The sequence below is a fragment of the Phaethon lepturus genome, unplaced genomic scaffold (genome assembly GCF_000687285.1).
Source record: "Phaethon lepturus isolate BGI_N335 unplaced genomic scaffold, ASM68728v1 scaffold52875, whole genome shotgun sequence".
Lineage (NCBI taxonomy): Eukaryota > Metazoa > Chordata > Aves > Phaethontiformes > Phaethontidae > Phaethon > Phaethon lepturus.
Window position 1 is genome coordinate 22,404 of NW_010543715.1, and position 12,160 is coordinate 34,563.

The 12,160-nt window shown below is 39.9% G+C and overlaps 1 protein-coding gene across 1 annotated transcript in view; it reads right to left on the reverse strand.

Annotated features, from left to right (window-relative positions):
* FAF1 (Fas (TNFRSF6) associated factor 1) overlaps positions 1 to 12,160 on the reverse strand; it is a 58,226-nt gene that overhangs the window by 14,061 nt on the left and 32,005 nt on the right. Inside the window, exons 8-10 of the mRNA XM_010288412.1 lie at positions 4,686 to 4,766; positions 4,211 to 4,288; positions 188 to 403 (exon numbers count right to left, since the gene is read on the reverse strand). Of these exons, the coding sequence (XP_010286714.1) occupies positions 188 to 403; positions 4,211 to 4,288; positions 4,686 to 4,766 (375 nt within the window). The remainder of the gene's footprint in view (positions 1 to 187; positions 404 to 4,210; positions 4,289 to 4,685; positions 4,767 to 12,160) is intronic.

Genomic DNA, 12,160 nt, shown 5'->3' on the forward strand with positions numbered 1-12,160 from the left:
ACGCAATTCTGTATGTAACATATGACAGCATTGTCAGGTTAGCGCCTGGCTTGCTTACAGTCACAGAGCTTGGCAGCACTCTAAGGTATTCAGGCAGATCTTTTACCTTCTATGCTATAGCATTGGTCATGTAACATACAGCAGTGAGAAGCAGTGGTATTTATTCATGAAAGGTACATTTACTCACATCTCTCCTCGGAAAGGTGCCCAGCAGCTTGTACTCCTCCCAAGGATATCCCTTGGAAGCTACAAAATCAAAGACAACCTGCAGCTTGCTGCTGGCCAGGAAACGTCGCTCAAAGAATTCTCCACTGGGTGTCCGAATACGCAGTTTACTGACAGACTCGGTGCTCTCCTCTTTCGGTTCAGGAGGCAAAGATTGCTCAAGAGAGAGCCTGATAGCCTGAGGAAGGAAAAATAACCATTTAGGTTGCAATGCTAGCAACAGAAGAAAAGGACAGAATGCTTTTCTTTTTATTGCTTCCAGAACTCCCAAGATGTGCCACAGTTCTCCAGAGCCATAGCTGTGCTTTATATCTCAGTGACAAAATCATTTTTATTCGTTCCCTAATAACAGCCCACCAGACAACTAATTAAAATAAATCCTTCTTTATAACACATATTATTAGGTCTACAGTTAATGCATGATGGGGATAAGTAATTTAATCATTTGGCAGAAAGCCTTGGAAAAAATTTGAATGAGACAATAATTGTCAAGTGGCCAGTTGCTTCCTTGAAGGGTATAAATTAAAAGGCAGTAAAAGTGTTTCTTCAAATGCACTTATCAAATTGCCTCGCTTTTGCACACAGTAATTGACCATTTGCAGCAAAGACAAGACTCTTAGTGGCAGTTCACAGTAAAAAGACACATTACTATAAATAAACTAAAACACTCTTAAAAGACATAATTAGAAATATCATGAAGGTACATTAGATACATAGAGTACATCTAAAAGTAGGAATGGTCAAAGAAGAAAAGTGGGAGGACAGAAGTGGGAGCTTTAAGATTTAAAGCAAGCAATTGTTATTACTACTATTTGCAGGAAGATGGTTCCAAGCACAGGTGTGCATATTTTCTGCAACAACTTGCATGAAATCAACCCGAAAATTGCAATGATATTACATGTCTGAAAATGCGTATGTTTGTCTTCCTGCTAACGTTGTGTGTACTGCTGATGTCAAGATTTTAAGGGCAGGAACCAAGTCTCTGTTCTCTGCCTCCAGGAGCTACTACAACACTAATACTTTGATCAGAAGTTTTGTTTTTTTTTTTTTTTAATTGATGCCTAATATTAGACTGCTGAACGAGGTGGGCTTGATTTGCAAGGGTACTGAGTGCTGGCAGTACTCATGAGCAGGCAGTGGCATCTTCTAAAAATGAGATCGTACATAGAAAGCAGCCTTGTTACAGGATCACCTCACGTGTGGCAGCAGTTCATGAGAATGTCCGTGAATAGAAGCAGCAGCATGATACACCTAAAAGACAACTTTTCAAACTGGAGAGGCAGGCAGGCACGGATTTACCTAGATTTTTCAAGGAACTTTCAAGATACACAGTTGCTGTTAAACCTCCAAAGGTCATTTAGTAACAGAAACCAATGGAGGATGATTACATTAAAGAGAAAGGAATGGGCAGAAGCAAGATTATGACGGCTTTTAAATAGTCTGCTTCTTACACATGAACCTCTGAGCAAATTATAGCTCAGTATAAATATTTATACATAGAACTTGAGTTCATTTTTGCTCATCTACTATGAGATTATATTTTTAAATAGATTCTATTTTAATTTTCTCTCTCTCCGTTCTCAGCCACCTGCTTACTATCTTTCTGTTTTGACATTTCCCCACACAGTATAACAACAGATGCTACATTATTTACTGAGCCCAATCAATTATATTATAGAAAAATAAACAACAGTAGCTCATTAGAGCTCTTTTCTTTGTGCAAAGAGTGCGTCGCTCCCCAAAGTGAGTAGTCTCCAAGGCTTCAACATAAAATGGCAATTTACAGTGGATATTCTCTACCAGTGAACCAAGGCAGAAAACAATGATGAGACGGATCACATTAATAACTCTTGGACCTGAACAAGCAATTTCAGTTTGTTGATAAAAAGATGTTCAGTATGCGAATAGCTCAATAGTCAGATTTTAAATGTACAAACTGAACATAAAGCCACTTCTGTAAGTAAACACTGTTGCAGAACAATTCAGCATAAGTAATCTGTATACTTGAAAATGGGGAGTGTTAGTAAACATTATTGTTAAAATCCCTTTTGTTCTACTAAGCAAACAGATCCTATTATTTTCATTGCTGCACTCTAAATTAAACAGGGAAGCCCAGGTATATTTTGATAACATGGACCAGTCTTGCAGCCTTTGCCTAAGAAAACGATTTCGAAAAGGCCAAAGTATCAGCAAGGGTTCAGGAGCAGATATAATAAAGCACAATTAATTAATGTTTTTATGTGTGCAAAATTACTTCAAAAAGAAAAACATACTACTTTCTTGAATTGGAGTGTGAGCTGATTGCTCAACTGCTGCAGTACTGATTTATGTTTGATTCCTATTAACCTCACAGAATTGCCATTTTACGATTATTCTTGACACAGTTCTGAGTCCAGTTTTGTGCGCTGCTCCTGCAGTTGTGATTTAGCTTGTTCTTGGTTTATGTTAACAACAGGAGCTAAAAAAGTCATCAGATACTGTAGGATAATAAAGAAGTGGACTGCATCTTTCCCAAACCATCGAATACTTCTGTTTGAACTGAATCTAGTATTACAATGCAGTACCGTTTAAAAGGTTCTTGGATGCTTAAATGGTTCAAGTTTTTTAATGCAATTACCTTGGTCAAAATACATAAATGCAAATGCATTGCTCATACAGTTTGTTTATCGGGTTTATCTTGGGGAATAATAAATGTGTTCATAGCCAACTTTTTTGCAGTTGTATAATGCAATTTTTTCATAAGTCAGCAAAGTACACAAGACTGAAATGTCAAGTATACATTTATATGTGTTCAACAGGGATACCGATACAGCTTTGTATTCATTAGCAACTTGCTCACAGAATCTTATATGCCTAGAAGTCAAAGGACAACCCCCGATCAACTCTGATTTCAATCAATCCATTTATATGTGAATATCACTTTTATTTTGAAAATCTTATTCAAGAGTTTCAAAGTCCTTTTCAAGTATCAGCGGTGTTTCACAGCAGTTCTGTTAGGACTTATATTTCAAGAACTTCAGAGAACAGATGGAAATATTTTAATGACTATTCTATTTCGCCTATCCTTTGAAATGTGTGGGACTTCAGGGGAAGAGACATGGCTGTATCCCAGCCTTTTTGCCATGTTCTGTATTTGCCAGGAAGTGAAAAAGAGGAAGGCACTAAAGTAAGTAAATTCGTGCACATGCTGCTTTATGCAAATGCCTACACAGCCACACAGCTAGGCCAGGAGCTACTCTAGACCCCGAAGGAGGCTACAGGAGCCATCTCTGACAGGTACTGGTGCCCACACAATCTACAAAATTGAAAGAATCTACAAAATAACAGAGTTTGAGAAACACTGCTCTTCACAGCACATGGTTTCTATTTTCTTATATGGGCCTAGAGACATATAAAGTGTTTCTTTAAATACAATTTTCATTCTAAGGAAGATTCTATAGAAGACTGCTTAGAAATTTAAAAATGTACCATAAACCCAATTTTCTGGATTTTGGAATTTCTTTTCTGAAGATTTTTTTAAAAAGTGTTTTGTCCCCCAAATTAAATTTGGCAGTTTGATCAGAATTGAAGCTAAGCTTTGTGCTACTTCCTGGAAGAAATTAAAGGGCTCCATGGTATTATATTTTTAAAAGGAGTGCCTGCAGAAACAAGGCTAGAGGTTCCCAAAGATTCCACCATTTACAGAGCTCATTTCATGGACCTCCTGTTAGCAGGCCTATTTGATATCTGGCTGCAAAATTAGACCCATCTGATGTAACTGTGACCCAGATGATGGAACAGAAAAGCTATTAAGCAGTAGAAGACAATTATTTAGCTCCACTATATTTTTATATATACACATGGTAAGAAATTAATTAAAAAATAATTTGTTGTTCACATAAAAAGTATACTTTGAATTAAACTTGCAACGTGTGGTGAACAAAAGTTGCAATATCCATAAGCTTCATGAATCCAAAAAGTTGTCAGAAAAGGTAAAACGTCCCACCTCACGTTCTTCCTCCTGTTCTTTCCGAATTTGTTCCAAGCGAAACTGCTCTGCCATTTCCCTCTCTTGCGCTTCCCTCTAATAAACACAAACAGTAATCACACATGTATCGCCTCGCTTTCCACAGCTGTGTTTAATGATGTGCATTAGCTATATGAAAGCAAACAAACGCCTCAATTTTTCTGTAGAAATTAATATAAGAAATAGGGTATTTATTAGGTGATCTTCTATCATTCCTTTCCCAACCACTATTAAGCGGGGCCAGGACTGCTTTAGCAAAAAGAGGCAAGTCTACTCTTGGTGACGGTATCTAGTGCCATTTTCTAACCACTAAGGGCAATTACGGCTCCTACAGCAACCGTCTCATCTGAAAAGCAGAACTGGAGGTGGGCAGTTCCCTGCACCAGGGAGATTTCTCCAGCTGTGGAGAGATTCCCATCCCGACATTCACACGATCACTTAACCCCGCACACACCTTTGCTCTGTCAGCCTCCAGTGATATGCGGTACGCCTCATCCTGCTCTCTTTTCACATTTTCTCTGGCTTCACGTTCATCCTAAAAAAGAAAAGAAAAGAAAATGAACAATATGAGCAAACAGTGGACAGATATATGTCTTTATGTTCACCAGCACTTAAAAATCACCCCAGTGACTTAAAAATATTTGACTGCCTTTCTCATCTAACCACCACTAGGAGAAATGACTTCAGAAACGCCTCAAGCGCGACCTTGGCTTTAAAAGTTACGACTTACCTAAAGCTATGTTTCAGCTGCTGTGTTACGGATGGGCATGTCCAAGCCCCGGCCCGAGGGCTGGATCTGGCCGCAAGGCTCTCTGCCCTGCCATCTTCATCAGGGCCGTAGCTGGCGCAGACGGCGGGAACGGTGCAGCCTCCTCCTGCACCAGCCACGTGGGGAGAAGGCAGCCGGCGGGAGGGGGTTGCTGGAGGGGTACGTGTGGGCTGGTGCTGGGGAGGATCTTGCAGGGATCTCACTCCTGCAGTTTGGATGGTTGTATGAGAGAAGGACAGACTGAGGTTTAAAGGATGAGGCTGGATTTTCATTTGCTCTCCGCTCAGACTGGCAGCAGTTAGTGGCTTGTCCTGGGAGAGAAGGCCTGCTCCCAGGTCCTTCTTTGGTAAAAACACCCTCAGTAGGATCCATCCAGGGTCATAACTATTAAACATCGTCCAGAAGCCTCAATTCATGCTGTGCTGAATATTACACAGAGATGGGAAAGCAGCAAGTCCTACTCTGAAGTGTCTGAGGTGCACAGACGCAGGCAGACAACAAACGTGTGGTTAGTATGCCAACTTCAAGCCAGCAAACTTTGCAAAGTATCTTATTAATGATCACAACACAAAAAACCAAGGGTTTACTGACAAAGCGAGGCATCATCCATATGGTGGAGGATCAAGGAGCGGATATCCCCGTAAGCTGGAATAACTGCACTGGGGCGATGTCTGATAAAGCAAAGTGTACGATCAATAGCTTCATACTCTGCCTCTGGAGCCAGAGACAGCGTCTGCTCCCCTGCGCTTACTCCTCTTACATCTTATAATCCTCCCAGAGCCCTGCAGAGGCTGCACTGGTCCCTACAAAAATCAATAAGAATTAGCTGTGAGACTGCTGGTGGGCTCCAGCACGATCACCTGTAGTTACCAGTAACACAGCACTTGCACTGGGGTAATGTGTCCCCTGTATTTTATAGAAATTAAGATCTCCTACCTACTGCTTTGTGAAGAATTGTGTTAATCTTCCCATTCACCTGCAAGGTTTCTTCCACATAAAGGCATCATTTTGCAAATTGATCAGTTTTCTCCCAAAAATGTCACTATTTGGCAAAAACTCAATTCTAAATGGGAGGAGCATACTTTATAACTATTATGTCATGCAAACATGCCAAGATGTTCCTCAAACAAAACTCTAACATATTAGTGGTTAAAAGGCTCTAAAGTAGCATGCGACCACAAGAAGAAAGGGCAAATTGCAGGAAAAGGTATACAACCTCCAGTTGGAAAGTAACAAGATCTTTTTAGAGGAAACTCTTCTTCCTTATAGAAACAAGATTATTCTACAATCAGTGTGTCCTAAATTTCATTCACAGAAGATAGAGAAACCATTGCTTTGTTCAGCAAAGCTAAAACATGAGTAGAAGTACATCATGCAAAATGTAAAAAGGACAATAATCACCGAATAACCCATTCCCCTTCTGGCTTCTCTGGACCTTGACAAGCTTTATGTGCTATGCTCATGGAATGCCTTCAAAAATTAACTCAAACCTGACAGCAGAAGCTACCCTGCATTAACATTCCCTTTCTGAGAAGAGGGGGTGTTGAAATAAATAATTAAACGACTCCGATTTTTACGTTATCCAAAAATGAGGAAAGCTTCTTGAATACACAGAGGTCTTCCCAACTCTTCTCATAGATGGAATGTAACAGTAAAAGAAAAGGTTTTGTACTACCTATACTGAGACTTTCCATAAGCGTACCGTAAATTTTTCTTAGAATGGTAAGAAGCAAAACTTATCTTCCCAAATCAGCTTACTAACGGAAGATGACTTCAGGCATTCTGTCAGAGGACAAGCATTTAAAAAAATATTAGGAATTGTTTTGCAGAGAGCCTATTTAGCTTCCACATTTTGCAACTTCATAGGTCATGCACTCACTTCACACACTAACTGAATTTCAAAGGTCACACAAGTCCAATAATACCCGAGAGGAAACACAAAGATCAGATGCAACTATTGCAGCGACAGGCTCTTTCCTTCATCAAAGATTGCTAGCAATTACCATATAGTTACTTTAGATTACAAAAAAATACCCCAAACCCATCCAAACTAAAACCAACCCTCAAAAAGTAAAAATTTTAAGATTTATAAAAATTGTTAAAAACTCACTCCAATAATACATACTAATCAGAGTTAGGAGAAATTGAATACTGGCTTTTATTTTACATTTTACACAGCCTAGAAAACTCCAGGAAATTATTAGAAGTTACTTGTGATGAGCACACGATTCATTTACCTACAGAGAGCTTCACTGAGGAATTTCTGAAATTGGTTTAATTTATATAATCTGGATGATAACTGCAAAAAATACTGATGCTATAGATTCTACAAGAAGAATCTAAACATGAATTCCAGGCATCTTTAAAAAATATTTATTTCCTCCCTATTCATCAGAGTTATCATCATCCTAAAAGTGGATTATGAAAAAGATGTCAGGAATGTGAAGAATTACTACGCATGACTGCCTGGTCCTCCTAGAAATATGTGAGCCACATCTAAAAGTAAATGACCGTGCCACCGAGCTTTACACCACATTGGAACAATGCTGTTCTTACTGGAACAGACCTTAAAAACAAATCTAGAATCCAGGTTTCTTTAGGTAAAAAGCAGATGTAATCCTATGAAATGTCTCTTTGTACCTACTTCTGTGTTTTGTTAATACTGCTGACACTCTACAGGAACCACCTCCTCCACAGAGATTATGGCAAAATTATAATATTCTCTGGTTCAGAGCTACACCTTAGACAAATTTTAAACATTAGATGTTGCAGTTCTCCGTTTTGTAACGCAGTTTGTTATTTTAGTCATCTCTTCCTCCAGAGAAACCATACAAAGTATGACGGTGACTCAAGTTTACCAGAAGCAACAAAAGAAAATTCATAGCGGTGACAGAAAAAGCAGAAGAAAATATTTTGCAGAGAATCTTTCATCGCACTAAGAAAAAACACATGAAGAAAAGAAGTATAGTCATACCACTAATAATTAAAAAGTAACGTAATAAGTTATCCATTAATAAAATCTGAGGTAGCTGTCAGCTTTCCTATTAAACCCTACATAAATCGTAGCATCTTCTGAACATAGCTAAATGCGACACTTTTGCAATGAAGGCAAAAGTGCCATCTTCCTTTTTCAAGGAACCAAGGTGTGAACAGACAGTAGCTTATCCCGCGTCGGTCAAAAAGCCTTCATCAGAAACGGGGTTACACTCTGAAGTCCACAGCAGTGACCAAAGGCTGGTGTCAATGCAAACCATGCACATCACAGGGGGTTTGGGCATGAGTCGAGGAGACAACTCTCCTTTGCTCCTTAAAGGGGAAAAGTCACCGATCTCTGCTTTCCCATGTTGACAATGCAACAACGGGGGGGACATTCGTTCAATGGAAAGTTGATACTTAAAAAAAAAAAAAAAAAAAATCGCATTTATCCACAGAACGTATGCTTCAGCTATCAATTTCTTTGGTATCATGCATATTACAGATGTAAAGTGATTAAAAAAATGGTAAAAATTTATATAGATGAGATAGTTTATGAGATAAAACCTTCTCTTGAATAATATGCAGAGCTACAAGACTAAGAAAAAATTACAGGTAAGGTTAAGAAGACATTTAGGATAACTCTCTCCAGTAATTATTCCCCCAAAGCATTTCTTGAAGTTACTCCTGAAGCACCTAACAGCAGGCGTTTTCAGATGCAGGATGATCGAAAAGGGGCATTTCTGACTGCATTTAGGACAGCAATCCCCCCTTTTCCTGCAGATTATACACGGAAAAAATACAGAGGACCAAAAAGAATTTTGGCTTTTTCTATGGGATATTTTGCTGGAAAAGTCAGCATTGGCCTTTCTGGGCCTTTTTTTTGTTTTTTCCTTTAATTTATTGTTGTTGTTTCTGAAGGGAAGATTTAATGATTTAACCCCAAGAATCAGCTTTACACTTAATTTGTCTGAGGGACGTGTTATACTTTATTCCCCATTGCCCTTTGGGATCAGTTTTACTGTGAAGTAAAACCAGATGAGATGGAACTTCAGAAGATAACCACGAGCAGAAGACAGTTCTCCGAGCATCAGTGACTAAACGGCTGTTACAAGAAAGACAAAAAAAGAATGTATTTAAAAATGCTGAATGCTTATCTGAAAGACAGTTCATTTCACTGAACCACTCCTGAAATTAAAATCTGCAAGCGCTTAAGGCTATTCATGGGAGCGTTAAAGAGAAACACCCCTTTGTCCAAACAAACCAGCGCAAGAAAAGCATTAATTTGACTCACCAAGATGACAGACTTGCACATTGTATAACTAAACATACATGATGGGGAATATATGGAAGGAAAAAGTGTACACAGAATGTGCTGGGCACATGAGAACAATGAAGACAAAGCAAATGAAAGTTTCTGTGGTGGCAGAGCCACAGGTGGGGAAGGCAGGACGGGGTAGGGCGAGCGGGCAGAACAACGGAGAACCACTGGAGGATCCTGCCTGTCTATATTGAAGGCTGAAAGCCAAGTTCCAGATACTGATTTTTGGGAATTACCTCAAGTGACAAGAAGAAAACACACCCAGAACCTGCCAGGTGGAGTCCTGCAGTGGCTTTCCATGGGAAATCAGCCAGTCCTGCTACAACATCTACCCACTGGGGCTGTACAGCGGGGAAAGCCGCTGTTTCTTAGGAGAAACTACGCGAATATTCGGTGACCGGAGCCATCAACATGTATAGCCAAAAAGCCAGATGAACTAAAGATATTTTATCTTCTTTCTTTCCTCTATCATTACCTTGCATTTTGTCAAAGTTCAAAATAGGCCATAAACTCTTGAAGGTGGCACTCGTCTCTGCCGGTGTGTCAGCGCAGTGAAGTGCACAATGGGAAACCGATCGTTTGGGGTGCTATCATATTACAAATACAAAATTGGAAAATTTAATCAAATAAATTTTGATTACTGTAGTTTAATTAGTTATAACTAGTAATAATTAGTAAATGTGCTAATTGGATTTTTTGAGGGGTTAAATCACAATCTTCGTTCGATGGCTGTCATCACCATAATGCTTTTGCGCTTTGGAATTTAATGAATTTCATGTATTTATTCTCATAACCTCCCGTTGTGCAAATACTATATACCATGATACACATGACAGTGTTAGATGGAACACAGATTATCAAAGGTATTCAGATGCCTAATTTCTACCGATTTTAATGTGAGCTTCAGTGCCTAAACAGAAATCACAGAGGTCTCCTGCGCGGCTGATGGAAGCACTTAGACCATCCTCTAACTGGAGAACAAAACTGCAGGTAGGGAGTGGAGAAAAGCAACTGATCTGGAGGAGGAGAAGGCAAACAGACCACAGATGAGGAGAATATGCATGACGACTGATCCTCTTTAGCTTCCTTTGTGGCTGTGAGAGACATCGTCAGAAGAGGAAAGAGGAAAAGGAAGCTAAAACGGTTATATCATCATATGGGGGGGGGGGGGAGGAAATCCCTTATATTTGACAGCAGTGAGGTAGAGGAGGAGGAAGACGTGGTGATACCAGGCTTCTTACTGCAAAGTTATGGAAATAACACTTGGCCATTAAAGCCCCATCTAATACAAGAGAGTGCTGGGATGGACACGCAAGCATACTTTTACAAAGAGCTGCGGCAGGGAAAAGGAGGTGAATTTATATTGCTGTTTTGGAGGTTTTGTTTTCTTTCGCATATTTTTAAAATCCCCATCCAGATATTGGTTAGGAAAGACCTACATTTTCCTCACGATGTAGCAGTATCTAGGAAGAAGAGATGTTACCTAAGCTCAGCGAGCAAAGATGGTGACTCTGCAGGGCTGCATTCTTCTACAGCTTACCTTCAGTCAGAGTCTGTTTACAACAATTTTTCCAGTTTAAAAATTCTTAACTATCTCTCTTTTACACTAAAGAAAACAGTGTGTCAGCAGACATAGTTTAAAGTGAAATGAAGGTTTTAATTGATATTTGTAAAAAATACGAAGTTTTTCAAAGCAACTGTGGGTATTGCAATTCCACCTTGAAGTCTAATCCGAGAGCAGGAGTGCTAGTGTTGCGTAACGACAAAAATAAACACGATGAGAGACCTACTGTTACTTAAATGTGGACAAGTTGGACCAGCTGTGTAACAGTCAATGCTTCTACAGTAATAAATGTTGACAGCAAAAATAAAAAGAATGCATTACTGAGACATCATCAAATAAGCCCTGTCATTACATGGAAACTCCACCCTGTATAAGCTTGTCAAAAAGTGTTACTGTAATCCTTTGAGAAGCCTCCTCCTCAGGCAATGGAGAAAAAATGTTCAGGATCAGCCCAGAACAGGTGTGTTGCGCTGTAATGCCAGGATTTAATCACGTATCTCTTCACATTAATCTCACAAAGGAACTAACTTGGATCTATCTGGGCCCATCATGCCACGCCGAGATGATTATTCGAGGATCCAGTTAAAGCAAGCAAGCTAACAGGGTGTTTTAAAATGGACATTCCAGGGCGTACAATATTTTACAATTATTATTTGTTTTCCTAAGCCCAGCACCAGGCGCTGACACTTAAGAGGAACCGATACTACGTGCTCTTTTCAAAGTCAGTCCCTGAAAAATCTCGGTTCACACCTTGATCAACAGTGGCAGAGGCCAGTTGTCCCTGCTCGGAGATACCCTCTGTCACCTACAGGAGAAACTCCTTAGGGGTGTTTATCTCCTCTTTGCAAAAACCCCCAACCCCACTGCCTGAACAGGAGTTGAGGTATCAACATTTGCCGTGTGGGCCAGAGGAGCAAACTTGGTTAGAAAAGGAAAATACGTCCATCAGTTGTATGACATCGTTAGTGTAGCCTCAAGTAACTCTGCGTGTGTGAGACATGTCCTGAGGCTGGACGTCGACCCCCGGCCTGACTGCGCTGAGAAGGGTGGGACTGTAGCCTGGCCAGCCAGCCTTCCTGCTGTTGATGCCACTGAACCCACCATTTAATTCTCCACTAGCCACTTATCAGAAGTCCCACATGAGCACAACGTCAAGATGCTTGATGCTATTTGATTATTTGTGGCTTGTTACTATGGCAATTTAAGCAGCAAACTCATAGACAGGACGACAGCTAGACCACGATTCTACAATGGCACATCAACAGTAAGGTCCAAAAGAGGCGGGAGGTTCCCAAAATGTCA